Source organism: Acinonyx jubatus, chromosome B2, assembly GCF_027475565.1.
Source record: "Acinonyx jubatus isolate Ajub_Pintada_27869175 chromosome B2, VMU_Ajub_asm_v1.0, whole genome shotgun sequence".
In the NCBI taxonomy this organism is placed as follows: Eukaryota; Metazoa; Chordata; class Mammalia; order Carnivora; family Felidae; genus Acinonyx; species Acinonyx jubatus.
The window spans coordinates 132,011,056-132,026,386 of record NC_069385.1 but is presented as its reverse complement, the minus strand read 5'-3'; the positions used below and the strand labels follow the sequence as shown (position 1 = coordinate 132,026,386).

The following is a 15,331-nucleotide window of genomic DNA, read 5'->3' as shown; positions in this document are numbered from 1 at the left end:
TGCGCTCAGAGAGAGCCTAGACGAGAGAAGGAGAGGGAGAGAGAGACAGAAGGCGAGAGCGCGCGCCCGAGAGCGCCAGAGCGAGCTAAGTGTCCTGCAGGAGCTTAAGCTCCCGGGGCCCGCAGAGACCACCATCCACCTCCCCGTCCAGCTACCTTTAGCTCGTCTTTCCCTAAGGTTCTCCGGGCTCACTCTTGTCCCACCGGGCTACGTCCCTGCGCAGTCCCTCCGAAGCATAAGGACACATGAGGCCCGCGAGCTCACGGGGACCTTCGGCATTCCTTCGGACGCCACACCACTACTCCCTAAAAACGAGCACGGACTCCCGGACACTCACGACAGCTACGACAAAGCCCGAGACCTGGAGCGCGCGAGCCAAAGGCTAGCTGGCGTGGGCGCAGTTACCCAGACAGCAAAGGTCTTAAATAAGGTGCCCGGGAATTGAGTATCGGTTCTCAGAGGACTTGTCTGGAAAGCGTCGGTCTCAAAACCTTCCATCTAAACCCAATCCGAAACCGCAGAGGCGAGGCGAGGTGGGGGGTGGGGGTGGGGGGGGGGAGATTTCAAGTTAAAAGAGACATTCCAACTTCCCACCTGCACCCTAGCCCCTTGACATCTTGGCTTCCCTTTCCCGAGGGCTCGGGTCCACCTGCCCCTCCGTTCCTAGTTCTGTCCCGGAGGCGGTGACCTTGCAGGTGCCGGGAGCGTGGGAGCTGACGAGGAGCTGGGAAAGGCGGAGCAGGGGGAGGTGTGTCTTTATAAATGCTCGGGCAGCGGTCAGGCGCGCACGCAGCGGTCCGAATGGAGACTTTTCAGCACCGCGGCTGAGAACAGGGCTCTTACCCCGCGGTCACCACTTCTGGATTTCTCAATAAATTTCTCTCTGTCTCTCTCTGTCTCTATCCAATTCATTTTTTAAGAGGAAAACATCACCTTGCACATCTCTAGATTTTTCTTCTGTTTTTCAGGATCGTTGGCGGAGAGCGCAGGCGAGGTGGGGCAGATGCTGGCGGAGGCAGGGCAGAAGGAGGACGCCGTGTGCTCCTACGGAATGAAGCTCAGTTGGGATATCAACGATCCGCAGATGCCTCAGGTGCGGGAAACCGGTGTGGGCGCGCATGTGGCTCTGGCCATCCACAAAAGGGCTGGTGGCGTTCAAGTTCTTGTAGGGACCGAGGAGAGACTCCCCCTCCCACCCCCACATCTCCCGAGAGTCCTCAATGGTTAGAGGGACCCCACAAAGGCAGAGCTGGCTTTAGTGATCTGCCTTCTCCCAGCTCTTTCCTTGCGCGTATTTGAAACACACCCATAGCCCTGAGACTGTCAGGCCCTGGGTTCCCAGTCATCTGACGACAGCAGGATGCCTGTCTCTCACTTTCCTTCATCCCAGATAGAAATCAGGTGATTCTTTCTTGATCCGTTCTTTGAAATTCATGAGAAGGGTAGCAGAGAGTCTCAACAAATGCGGATTCCATTGCTTCTCACGCAGCAAAACTGTAAGATGCGACTATAAATCGGGGTGGCTCGAATCTTAAACAAATAGCATGACTTGGGTGATTTACTCAGACGTCGTGGCTGCCTGCATGGTCATGCTAACCAAACCATAGGTGCACAGAGAGACTCTGGAATCCAGATTTTGGACATAACTTCTGAGCTTACTTTTCTAATGACAAGGAAATCACCTTCTGTTAGGGTGAATTTGTTTTGTTTGTTTTGTTTTAATGGAACAAAGTAGTTGAGGGTCAAGTCCAGGGAAAGATCTGGGCAGTTACTGGCTTGGGGCAAAAGCTGAGGAAATGCCTTTGAAGTCTTGGGTTTAGGTAGAAGGAAAGGGGAGTAGCTTCCCAAGAATTTGCAAAGGTGGACATCTAGCAATGTTGTGGCATAGGGGTAAGAGACATGGTGTTTATTCAACATCTATGATCTGCCATATTGAGATTCAGATGGATAGCAATTCATTAGCAAAGTGAAGTAGCCTCTCCAAGAGATCAGCGCTTTTTTGGATGTATATATGTATAGTAATTCAGGGTTTTTTTTAATGTTTATTTTGGGGGGGGGAGCAAGTGGGGGAGGACAGAGAGAGAGAGGGAGACACAGAATCCAAAGCAGGCTCCAGGCTCCCAGCTGTCAGCCCAGAGCCCAACGCATGGCTCGAATTCAGGAACCATGAGATCATGACCTGAGCCGAAGTCAGATGCTTAACTGACTGAGCCACCCAGGTTCCCCTGTAGTAACTCGTTGTAAAGCCTGCTACCTTACAGTCAACTGGTACCATTTGTGTGAAAGTGGACCACAGCATGGCAAAGACACCTCATTCTCACTGACTTCCATCCGGAAATCTTCATAGGAAAAAAAAAAATAGAATCTTGCATTTCAGAAAAGAGCCACTTCCAGATAATGGGAAGATGGTTCCTCTTTCAAGCATTTTCTAGACTTGTGATGCAAATGTGAATTATTTTGCCTTTGGGCGACTGGTTCTTAAGCAGGGCATGCATGTAACCTCTTAAAAGGGCAGGTGCACTGGGAAGTAGAAGTGGAGAAACAGGATCCTGGCCCTGCTCTGGCTAACTGAAGGGGCAAGAGTGACATTGGCTGGATGACCTTGAGATAGTTCCTGAATTTGCCTGAGTTTCAGGCTAAGACGATCTGTCATCAGGTGGTGGAACTAGATAACAATCTTAAACTGTCATCCAGATTTCCTGTCAAGTTCAGTGTGTGCATGCTCAACTGCGTGTGCACATGTGCTGACACATTTGAACAAATGCAACTCAATCCTGGAGTCCTCTGTTCTTGTTGTGATTTTAAAACATGGTCTCTGCGGCTTCATTTTCAGTGTCACCGCTTTGGTAGCTGGCATGAGACGGTGGGGGGGGGGGCATGATTCTCTATCCCTACGGGGGGGACGCTGATGGAATCCTCTCTTCTGGAAAATTGTCTATTTTACTAACATCCTTAGATTGAAGTGTTCACTTGAAAAACAAAGATATTAGCATTTAGATATCAGAGTTGATAGTACATCATTATATATTTCATTTGTGACTTACCTTAAGTCAGCGTATTAATTTATGTCAATTGCAATATTTCTGAGAAAAGATAAATGATGCCTATTTGTAATAACGATGATTTCGACAATGTCCCTGTGTGTTTGGAACCCACCGGAACCCAAAACTGCCCATTTACCTATTACTGTTGAAATGTTATAATACTAACGATGTAGCCAAGTCAGAATTGTCGGACCGAGAATAGTTTTTGCTCTGCAAATGTTAGATCTCATTACTTGCGGGCGGTGGGAGAGACAGAAGGTGCAAATGGCTTATTACTATGATAATACTGTTCCGGCCTCTACCCTATGGGTGAAGCCAGTCGGATCTGGCTGCCACAGATCTGTTTAAATACGCGTAATGCCACTGTAGAAGGTTGTCTCTCTAACATTGGCTTCCTCATCTGCAAAATAAGAGTATGGATGCCCGTCATGGAAGGTTGTTGTAAGGATCATCGATACTTCGTAACGTGGCTTTGTGGGCCGTACTGTCTCTGTGCCAAACACCCAATTCTGCCATATACAAAAAATAGCCCTAGACAATACGCAGACATATGTGCATGGCCATGTCCCAATACAACTCTCTTTATGGATCTTGATATTTGACTTTCATATAATTTTCTTTTTTTGGGAGGGGAAGGAAGAAGAGAGAGAGAGAGAGAGAGAGAGAGAGGAAGAGTTGGAGCAAGCCAGGGAGGGCAGAGGGGGATGGGGAGAGAAAGAATCTCAGGCAGACTCCATGCCAAGCACAGAGCTCGACAGGGCTCCATGTGAGATCATGACCAGAGCCAAAATCAAGAGTCTGACACTTAACCCACTGAGCCACCCAAGCACCCCTGAGTTTTCTATAGTTTTCATGTGTCACAAAATATAATTCTTTGGATTTCCCCCCAACCATTAAAAAATATAAAAATCCTTCTTAGCTTCTGAGTTGTGTACCAAAATAAGTGACAAGCTGGATTTGGCCAAGGGCTCCAAGTGTGCCGTCCCCTGCCCCAGACAGGACCTGGTAAATACTAAGTGCTTGGTAAAGGGCAATCTTATATTCAACTTCTGTGCAAGAAAGACATTACAGTATCCATACCACGTATCATGGGCAAAGACCACCAACCACGAATATCGAAGCAGTGCTCAGTATTTTATTTTTTTATTGTTTTATGGTTTCAGTAGAATTTAACAATTCATCACTTACGTATAACACCCAGCGCTCATCCCAATAAGTGCCCCCCTTAATGCCCATCACACATTTAGCTCACCCCGACCCCCCACCCTTCCAGCAACCCTCAGTTTGCTTTCTGTATTTAAGAGTCTCTTATGGTTTGCCTCCCCCTCTGTTTTTATCTTATTTTTCCTTCCCTTCCCCTCTGTTCATCTGTTTTGTTTCTTAAATTCCACATATGAGTGAAATCATGTATTTATCTCTCTCTTACCGATTTTGCTTACTGCTCAGTATTTATCTAAATTTTTTTAATGTTTATTTATTTTTGAGAGAGACAGAGCACAGTGGGGGAGGGGCAGAGAGAGAGGGAGTCACAGACTCCGAAGCAGGTTCCAGGCTCTGAGCTGTCAGCACAGACCCCAAAGCAGGGCTCAAGTTCATGAACCTTGAGATTCTGAGCTGAGCGGAAGTCTGATGCTTACCTGACCGAGCCACCCAAGCACCCCAAAATGTCTTCATTTTTAATTTAACATTTAAAGATACCCGGAAGTGGTATACCACGATGGTAAGGCAAAGAGGCTCTGTAATCAAACTGTTAGTGCTAAAATCCTAGAGCCACGTCTTACTAGCTGTGTGACCTGGGGCACGGCAAATAACCTCTCTGGTCTCCGTGTACTATTGGCTTAAATTGGGACAATAAAAGTACCTGCTGTCGTGTGGGTTCTGAAAGGCCAGATGAACTAGTACATGGACAGCATTTAGAGGATAATCAGTGAACAGCCAGTCGACAGAACGGCAGGTGACACTGTGTGATAGCACAGTTTCTGTGGTTTCTGACATCTCTGGAATGGAAAGGGGCCCTTCTTCACGCTACTGTGCTCGGGACAAATGCAAAGCGTGGCATGTCAGGTGCGGCCTGGACCAACTCCACGGCCCTTCCCTCCCCTTTCCAGGAGCCGGCCCACTTCGACCACTTCCGCGAGTGGCCCGACGGCTACGTGCGCTTCATCTACCGCAGCGACGAGAAGAAGGCCCAGCGCCACCTGAGCGGCTGGGCCATGCGCAACACCAACAACCACAACGGCCACATCCTCAAGAAGTCGTGCCTGGGTGTGGTGGTGTGCGCCCGGGCCTGCGCCCTCCCCGACGGCTCCCGCCTGCAGCTGCGGCCCGCCATCTGCGACAAGGCGCGGCTTAAGCAACAGAGTGAGGGCCTTGTGGCCGCGAGATCACTTTTCCCGACACCTGTGCCCCGTCCTCCTTCCAAAGCGGCCGAGTCCAAGTTGCTATTAATCTTTCACTCCCTCTGGCTTTGCAGAGAAAGCGTGCCCCAACTGCCACTCGGCTTTGGAGCTGATCCCCTGTCGAGGGCACAGCGGGTACCCTGTAACCAACTTCTGGAGGCTTGATGGCAACGCGATATTTTTTCAAGTAGGTGGGGGAAGGGGGGGTGTTCCAATGTGCGGTGGATTTTTTTCATCCTGCTTAGGGACCCGACCACCTGCCATGTGCCTTAGAAACTCGGGACTAACCCAAATGCAGCACCGTGGCCAGAAGTCGGTGCTGGGGAAATGAGCTCACCTTGTGTGTGCTCTTTAAGGGCTCTAAGCCAAATTGTAGTTCTAGCGGAGTTAATACGGTGAAAGGATTGCTAAGTAACCTTTTAAGATTTCTGTTACTGATGCTGCTCAATAGTTTTTTCCTCTGTTGTTTTGAGAAAACAAAAAACAACTCGCGATCTTGGGAAAGGCGCAGTCAATTGTTGACAAACACAGCAAGCTTCCTTCCGAGGAACAAACGTATGATTTGTTTCCTTATTGATGCAGGCCAAGGGCGTCCACGATCACCCAAGACCGGAGAGCAAATCAGAGACGGAAGCTAGAAGAAGTGCCATCAAGAGACAAATGGCCTCTTTTTACCAACCCCAGAAAAAGAGAATTCGAGAACCAGAGGTAATGGGGAGCTGCCATTACACTGTAGTCTGTGTTCATTGTCATCAGAAAATACACTGATTGTGTAAAACATGAATGTCATCAATTAATTAGAAAGGTTTGATTTTACGTGAAAATTATATGTCCCACAAAATGTCATTGAGTCACCATTTTGGATAGGGTTTCTTTTCTTTTTTAAGTTTACTTATTATTTACTTTGGGAGAGGGAGAGAGAGAGGGAGGGAGGGGCCGAGAGCAAAGGAGAGAGAGAGAGGGGGAGGGAGAGAGACAGAGAGAGAGAGAGAGAGAGAGAGAGAGAGAGAGAATTCCAAGCAGGCTCCACACTGTCCGTGCAGAGCCCGATTCGGGGCTTGAACTCACAAAGCATGAGATCATGACCAGAGCTGAAGTTGGATGCTTAACCGACAGAGCCACCCAGACACCCCTTTTCAGACAGGGTTTCTAATTTCTTCTTCTAAAAAAAAAAAAAAAGCAAACCATCTCTACTGTCAATGATACAATGAGGCTGTGTGCGGACATCCGTATACAAGGGCAGTTACCCATTTTTAATAACGAGAGAAACATGTACATACCAACAGTGAGTTAACAGCACATCCTTGAGAGGGTAGGGTCCTTGGCCTTATTTACATAGAACAGATAAAATTTCTTGGGGCAAAGTGATCCAGTTTGGCTTTTCAACCAAAGCATGCCAAGCAGACATGTTAGTCTGGGGGTAGGAGAAAGTGATGTTTGAGCACTTTCTATGTGCCAGGCACACAGGGTCTAAGAGCTTTCACACACAAAATGGTCACAAAAGCCTAAAGAGAAGGTTATTATTTTTGAGCCCCATTTGTTTTTTTGCGGTTTTGCCGATTCTACCTTTGGTTAGAACTTATCTTTCCCGTACTAACTTTTAATTTTATTTGTCCAATTAGAGTTATCTGCAATTCTCAGCACTTGCAAGGTAGGGGTAAGAGGCTCTGGGAGGCTAAAAGTTTCTATTTATGCACAAAGACACCAGATCAACTGTGCTAACTTTATTTTTTCTTCTTCAACAGTCTTAATTCTTTTTTTTTTTTAATTTTAATTAGGCATCTGAAGCTCGGAGAGGTTAAGTAACTTGTTCAACTCATGAGGGACAGAGGCAGGATTTGAACCCAGGTCTGTGTCTCTATGATTATAAACATAGGATGAGGAAACACAGAACCGTCTACCACTCAGACCCACCCTTCCCAACTACCCATGAACCCTCTTCATTCAGCAGGCTATTCGTGCCCGAGCAAGCTTAAGTTCTACAGCCCTTGGACCGTGTGCCCAAATCACGTACCTGAGCAGTGCTATAACACGGCACAGAACCCACTAATTGGAAGTGTTTTTTTTTTTAATGGTTTTATTTTTATTTTTGAGAGAGAGAAAAAGAGAGAGAGCAGAGGAGGGGCAGAGAGAGAAGGGGACAGAGGTTCTGAAGCAGGCTTTGTGCTCATAGCAGAGAGCCCGATATGGGGCTCAAACTCACAAACCATGAGATCGTGACCTGAGCTGAAGTCAGATGCTTAACCGACTGAGCCACCCAGGCGCCCCTGGAATTTGTTTTTATTCGGTGGTTGGCTACTCTTACAGATGAGCTTGCCCATGTAATTTACACTTTTATTTACAAATAAAAATTTATATCTTTTTTTTTTTTTTAGGTGGGGGAGAATCAAGACAACAGTGGACATTTCAACAACATATCTTCCTTGGAAGATTCAGAAGACTTTGATATAATTACTGACACCGGCTTCCCTATTCCAGCACAGCCTTGCTTTTCCTTCCCGAGCTCGGATGCTTACAGAGCTACCTGTGACCTCGCCACCTTTCAAGCAGACATAATGCCACCCTTTCAGAAATATCCAAACCCAAGAATCTATTTGCCCAGGGCACCTTGCAGCTACGAATTGGCAGGTCCTAGTTACACAAATCCAAACACACATCCCACCCTTTGTAAAAATTCCAGCAATCTCCCGAATGACACGGACTGGGTCCATCTAAATGCACTGCAATATAATGTCAACTCATACAGCAGCCTTGAGAGAAGCTTTGATTTCGCCAGTAAACAACATGGCTGGAAACCAGCTCTTGGAAAACCTGGCCTTGGGGAGAGGACGGACCATGGACAGTTCCAGGCCGCGTCCACTCACCCTTATTGTAGCACGGAGCTTCCCTGTCGGTACCTCACGACTCCCTCCGCAGGTGCTCCAGCACTGCAGACTGTGATCACCACCACCACCAAAGTGTCCTACCAGGCCTACCAGCCTCCTGCTCTGAAATACTGTGACAACATAAAGGAAGTTAAGAGCCTTTCGGGGTGTAACTATGCTTCTGAAAACATCCCCGTGTCCATCTACCCGGAAGGTTTGGACTTGCCGACCACAGCGGCCAGGGCCTCTCCAGCAGGGCCGCTGCCTTTGAAAATTCCAGGTGATTGCAGAGCCATGAGACCCACTTTGGCTTTTCCTCAAGAGTCGGCTCCCTCCGGGACAGACGGAGCAGAGACTTGGGACGTGTGTCCACCTAGGTTGGGGTCGGCAATCAGTTATTCGGATGGGGTTAGTCCATTCTTTAGCTATGGCAGTGAGGACTTTTGAACCATAGTCCTGGGCACGACATAGTATTGGTGTCCATGCAGGTAGGAAACATGGACTAGGAACTCTCTTGTTGAGTTGGGAGATTGACCTAGGAGACACATACAATAATAAAAATGTTGATCAGTTGAGAAAATTATGGGTTGGGGGTGTTTAGAAAGTATAGGGAAATTTTGCACAGCATTTTAAAACCTATCACATGACATAGAATTAGGTCTGAAATGTGACTCTCCCACATGAACCTACAAGCAAACTGGCTACCATGATGATCAATGAGCTAAATTCACTGGAGGAGAAGCCAAGAATCCTGGTTCTCCTTCTAAGCCTTTCCCAGTTGACCATAGAGAGTTTCACAAATTCTTCTCTGGCCTTAGAAGTTGTCAGAATAGCATCAGGAAGAAATATTTACAATCTTCTCTCCTGAGTCACTTTGTAAGTGCTAAATAGAAATTTTATAATCTCTTAAAAGAGCTTCAGGAAATACATTTGATCATTTTATCCCAAGTATATATCTACTGCTTTTAAAAAAAATCTACAGTATTGCAGTGATAAGATGCCATTGTTTTTAAGAGAATCTTCTTTTGCAGTATCATCGGAATACCTTTTCTTGACATTGATGAAGGTTTTCATTGCAGACGCAACCTAACGGTGATGTGTAGTTAATGGATTATTATTGTGCTAAAATATGGGTTTTTTTCCTGATTCGGTTTCAGAATTAGAACTGAGATGTTTTATTCAAACACAGATTTACTGTTCATTTGTTACTCCTCATAAATGTCATTGATAATGTTCAATTAAATGTAATAAAGGAGTTTTAAAGTAATGTAGCTGATGCTTGTGCAATTTTGAAATAGAAATAGGAAAAAAAAATGTTCATATTATGACCTGGGAAAACAGTTGTTATAATATATAAAACCATATTCATTTTATTTGACAGTTTTATAGTTTATTTCATTTTATTTTTTATACCTTTGCCTCCCTTCACCCATTTTGCTCACCCCCACTGTTGGCAACCAAAAATACGTTCTCTGTATCTATGAACTCTGTTTTTTATTTTTTACATTTCGCATGTGAGATCATATGGTATTTGCTTTTCTCTGTCTGACTTCTTTCACTTAGCATAATGCCTCAAGGTTCATTTATGTTGTCACAAATAGCAAGACTTCGTTCCTTTTTCCGGTTGAATGATATTCAATCATATCTATATACCACATTTTCTTTATCCATTCATCCATAGGAAGAAAAGTACTTCAATTGTTTCCATGTCTTGGCTATTATAAATGATGCTACAATGAACATGGGGGTGCATATAGCTTTTCAAATTAGTGTTTGTCTTTTCTTAGGATAGATACCCAGCAGAGGAATTGCTGGATCACATGGTAGTTCTATCTTTAATTTTTTGAGGAACCTCCATACTGTTTCCCACAGTGGCTGCACCAATTTACATTCCCACCAACAATGCACAAGGGTTCCCCTTTCTTTACATCCTCGCCTACACTTATTATTTCTCGTCTTCTTAATAATAGCCATTCTAACAGATGTGAAATGATATCTCATTGTGGTTTTGATTTGCATTTCCCTGATGATGAGTGGTGCTGAGCATCTTTTCATGTACCTGTTGGTCATCTATGTGTCTTCTTTAAAAATGTCTCTTCAGATCCTCTGCCCATTTTTAAATTGGATTGTTTCTTTTGCTATTGACTTGTATGAACTTTTTATGTATTTCGGGTATTAACCCCTTGTTAGAGATATGATTTGTAAATATTCTCTCCCATTCAGTAAGTTGCCTCATGTTGATTTCCTTTGCTGTGCAAAAGCATTTCAGTTTGATGTCATTTCACTTGCTTATTTTTGCTTTTGTTGCCTTTGCTCTTGGTGTCAAATCCAAAAAATCATCACCAAGATCAATCAATGTCAGGGAGTTTATTGCCTTTGTTTTCTTCTAGGAATTTTACAGTTTCAGGTCTTATACTTAAGTTCTTAATTCAAGTGAGTTAATTTTTGTGTATGGTATAAGACAGTGGTCCAGTTTCATTCTTTTGCATGTGGTTGTCCAGTTTTCCCAGCATCATTTGTTGGAGAGACTGTTCTTTCCCCATTGTGTATTCTTGCCTCCTTCATTGTAAATTAATTGACCTTTTATATATGGATTTATTTCTGGGCTTTGTATTCATTTCATTGATTTATGTGTCTGTTTTTATGCCAATAGCATATTGTTAGCTACGAACAGCTTCGAAATATAGTTTGAAATCAGAGATCAGAATGCCTTCAGCTTTGTTCTTTTTTCTCAAGATTGCCTTGGCTGTTTGGGGATCTTTTGTGGTTCCAGACAAATTTTAGAATTGTTTTTTCTATTTCTGTGGAAAACGCCATTGGAATATTGATAGGAATTTTTGCATTGAATCTGTAGATTGCCTTGAGTAATATGAATGTTTTGGTAATATGAATTCTTCCAATCCATGAACATGGGATATCTATTTATTTATGTCTTCCTCAGTTTCTTTCATTAATGTCTTATGGTTTTCAGTGTGCAGGTCAGGTCTTTCACTTTCTCAGATAAATTTATTTCTATGTATTCCAGTAGTTTACTTTAGAAAGAACTATTTGCTGTGCTAATAACAGAAAGCCAATTCAAAATATTCAGAATGCACACACACACACACACACACACACACATTTTTGCAAAGCTTCCAATACTTACTAAAATCATTCAGTTTTCAAATTAATACAAAGTACCTACTTTTTTTTGAGAATGGAATATTCTCGTTGCATAGAATACTCAGTTTGCATCACTAAATCTCAGTATGTCAGATACCATTTTAAATTATTGAGTGTAATATATGTATTTCACCACCCCAATAAATACATGGAGTACTAACCTCAAGATTAAATAAAGATGAGTACACTCCTGTGATTCCCTAGTCAACTCTTTCTCAGAGGAAAGGATGCCTAGTATACTCATGGACTACTTCTTTCTTTAGACTTCTGTTGCCCGAACTTACAGTTTATAATAATATCTACCATTTATATGGCACTTGCAGGGGCAGACACTGTTCCAAGCTCTGAATATACGTTAATTTATTTAACCCTCCCAGCGTTTCCCTGAGCTACCTAAGAGAGGTGTAATGGCTTATGCAGTAAGCAGCAGCTCGGATTTGAATTCAGGTCCCCTCCAGAGTCTGTGCTCATAACCAGCATATCACGTTGATTCCATTTGTGCCAAACACGTGTGCACCTTCCACCAAGCAGGGACTTTTACTACTTCTAAGTATTTTTGTCCCAACATGGGGCCTGAGGGATCCACGTAGGACAGGTGGAAAGGGGCAGGGCAGGGATGGGAGTGAACACACCCGGGGTGGGAGCCCTGAGGCGAACATTTCCCAAAGTGCGGTACAAGGGTGCCCTGGTTACAGAGCAATTCTAAATAGTCCACAAATACTTCATATGAATAGTTATGGATTTATTTTATTTATTTTAATTTTTTTTAATGTTTATTTATTTCTGAGACAGAGAGAGACAGAGCATGAACAGGGGAGGGTCAGAGAGAGGGAGACACAGAATCTGAAACAGGCTCCAGGCTCTGAGCTGTCAGCACAGAGCCCGACGCGGGGCTTGAACTCACAGACTGCGAGATCATGACCTGAGCCGAAGCCGGACGCCTAACCGACTGAGCCACCCAGGTGCCCCTGGATTTATTTTAATGTGTAATAGGGAAAGATACAAGTAACGCATCAAACCTATGATTTCAAATTATTTTTGCCGAGACAAAGCAAGATCGTTTGGGGGTGTTTAAGAAGATTTATGCAGCCAATAGTGCAGATGTTGCAAGGAAATGTTGAAAGATTATCAAAATGGGTGAGAACTACTGAATAATGCGACACATTTTCCTAGAGCCTGGGGACAGTGGGGGGCTCAGGTGCAAAGGATAAATGGTTCTGACAATGAAAGAGATTGTATAAAGCTGGAGCCAATGGAGAAAACATGACTTTTGGTTTCTGAAAGTTTAACCACAGTGTCAAAGGGTCTAGACGGTGGGCAGTACTCAGGAGCCAGGATGTGGGGGTTGATCCCAGGAGAGGCAGGTGCAGAAACATACCCCAAGTGTTGGCCAGGGCTTCCAGCCATACCATCCTCCAAAGAACCAGGGGTTACAGGGTGGATGACTATGCAGCATAGATCAGCTCTTGCAAACTGGGCCAACTGAGGAAAGCACAGGAAGGTTTAGACTCTGGGTCATATCTACTGCTCTGAAACGCTGATTAGGAGGCAAAAAAGCTTTGTGGAAAATGAATGAAAGTAGGAAAGTCGCAAAGACCTAGCTGTCATATTGTTATTAGTATTAATATTTATCATGAAGAATGATTAACATTATTGATTAATTTCTTAATGGATATTAATATTAATTATTCATGCTAGCTATTAATAGATCTTTGCTTATTCATTTATTATTAGCTTTCAAACATGGGGAGTGTAAGTTAAAGCAGCCAAAGTTTCTGACCACTTTGCTCTGCTCACCTTATGAACCGGGAGGAGCCCAAGCCTGCGGCAAGAGCCATGACAATATCAGCTGTTGAGCACGGAGGGAGATAAAGCACAAGAGGTGAGGCCAGGCTGGCCACTGACACCTTCGATCGAGGCAGACGACCACCATTGGACTTGACAAGTGCCAAGAGGCACTAAACAGAAACACAAGTTATTTACTAGCTAATCGTTCTTTCCCCTTCATGAATAGTCTGGAAGTAGACTTACCTGGAAGAGCCTTAAAGTCTTAAAATAGTGAATCTAACCTCTGACAGACAGTTTCAATGAAACATTTGTCAGAAACGCTAATGGGCTTTTATCATAATAAAACATCTTATAAGACACCATTAACTAATCTGTGAGATGTGGCACTAAGAGCACCATGGCAGAATTCACAACTGACAAAATGATTTGAAAGTCTCTCACTGCACTCGTCCTTCTTTGGTCCACAACTTCCCTCTGGGAGACACAACCCTGACCACATGTTAGAATCTCCCGGGCAGCTTGAGTGGTTCTAGTATGCAGGGTGCACCCCAGACCAATTAAATCAGAATCTCCAGGGCTGACACCCAGCCAGTATACGTTAAAGCTTCTCAGATGATTTCAAAGTGCAACCAGGGTCTCTAATTTGCCAGAATAGTACTGGAAACCTCTTTAGTGTAAGCCGTTCCAGGAAGCTCAACACAATATGGTCTCATGGAGGCTTGAAAGAAAGACAGCATTCTCAGTATAATTAATCTCTATCATCTCTGATTTTTCTCTGGATGCCATTATTGTGTTCATTTAATGGAAAAGGGAGGAAGTTGACAGGAGTCATGTCATTTGCACTGTAAAATACAAATTAAAAATTGGATTTTGAAAGTGACAAAATCAGATATAGTACCCTGCCTATAAGTCAAAGCATGAGCTCATTCATTCATTCATACATTCAACAAATATTTATTGAACTCCACTAGGCATCAGTGATGTGCAAGTATTACATATGTTCAGTGAGTGAAATAGAAGCCTCTGCCCTCTTGGAGCATGTGGGCTGGTGGGCTACACAGACATTCAGGAAGCAAGCACACAATGTACCTACAGATGGGAAGGGCCGTGAAGGAGAAAACGGTCCATATGCGGACACAGAGAATAAGAAAACGGAAGCGAAACCCATTGGGATAAGTGGTGAGGGGAGAGCTCCCTGCAGTACGTAGTCAAGAACCAAAGGGTAAGGGGCGCCTGGGTGGCTTGGTCGGTTGAGCGTCCGACTTCAGCTCAGGTCATGATCTCATGGTCCGTGAGTTCGAGCCCCGTGTCGGGCTTTGTGCTGACAGCTCAGAGCCTGGAGCCTGTTTCAGATTCTGTGTCTCCCTCTCTCTCTGCCCCTCCCCTGTTCAAGCTCTGTCTCTCTCTGTCTCAAAAATAAATAAACGTTAAAAAAAAATTAAAAAAAAAAAAAAAAGAACCAAAGGGTAAGAAAAGGCTGTCCAGATCGATGGCTGGGGAAGAGGCTCTGAGGCAGCAGAGCATATGTGGTCTCAGAAGGCCTAGTCAAAGGGACAAGAGGACACGCAGTATCAGATGGGTTGGAAGGGAAAGCAGGGTCCAGATTCTTGAAGTCCAAAACAAGGAATTGACATTTTATTCCCAAAGCAGAGGCGAACCGGGGATGAATTATAAGCAGAAAAATGACACGATCCAACTCATGTTTTGAGACGATCATGTTTAGACAGGGGGCTGAAGTGGGGTTCAAGAGGCCAGGAGATTATTGCAAGTTATTCAGGCATGACAGAATGATGGCTTGAATTAAGAGGTAGCGGCGGAGATGAAAGGAAGTGGACAGACGCAAAATGCAAGTCGGAGGTAGAATCAATGGAAGTCACTTACGGTGTGGACGTGAGATAGTAAGGAAAAGGGAAAAAAAATCAAGAACAACTCTCATTTTCCAGGTTCAACAAACCGAGTGGCTGGTGGTGCCATTCTCCGAATAGTGGCAGCTGAGAAAGAAACCAGCTATGATCAGTCCATGCTTGTGAGTCATCTGAGTTATCAGATGAATATAACACTGTAGCTCCGTGGG

General features: G+C 44.4%; 1 protein-coding gene across 1 annotated transcript; it reads left to right on the top strand.

The window, feature by feature from the left end:
- Positions 1-728: 728 nt before the first annotated feature.
- On the top strand, positions 729-9,555 carry GCM2 (glial cells missing transcription factor 2). The gene is made up of 5 exons (XM_015068884.3): positions 729-1,093; positions 5,153-5,405; positions 5,518-5,630; positions 6,026-6,151; positions 7,819-9,555. Exons 1-5 carry the CDS (start codon positions 1,004-1,006, stop codon positions 8,752-8,754), a joined length of 1,518 nt encoding a protein of 505 aa, XP_014924370.2. The 5' UTR covers positions 729-1,003; the 3' UTR covers positions 8,755-9,555.
- The last annotated feature ends 5,776 nt before the right edge of the window (positions 9,556-15,331 follow it).

Bases quoted from the DNA above. Each gene is read 5' to 3' on its own strand.
- GCM2 (XM_015068884.3), top strand. From the start codon at position 1,004: ATGCTGGCGGAGGCAGGGCAGAAGGAGGACGCCGTGTGCTCCTACGGA. The intron at 5,631-6,025 runs GTAGGTGGGGGA...TTATTGATGCAG, and splicing joins GCAACGCGATATTTTTTCAA to GCCAAGGGCGTCCACGATCA. The intron at 6,152-7,818 runs GTAATGGGGAGC...TTTTTTTTTTAG, and splicing joins AGAGAATTCGAGAACCAGAG to GTGGGGGAGAATCAAGACAA.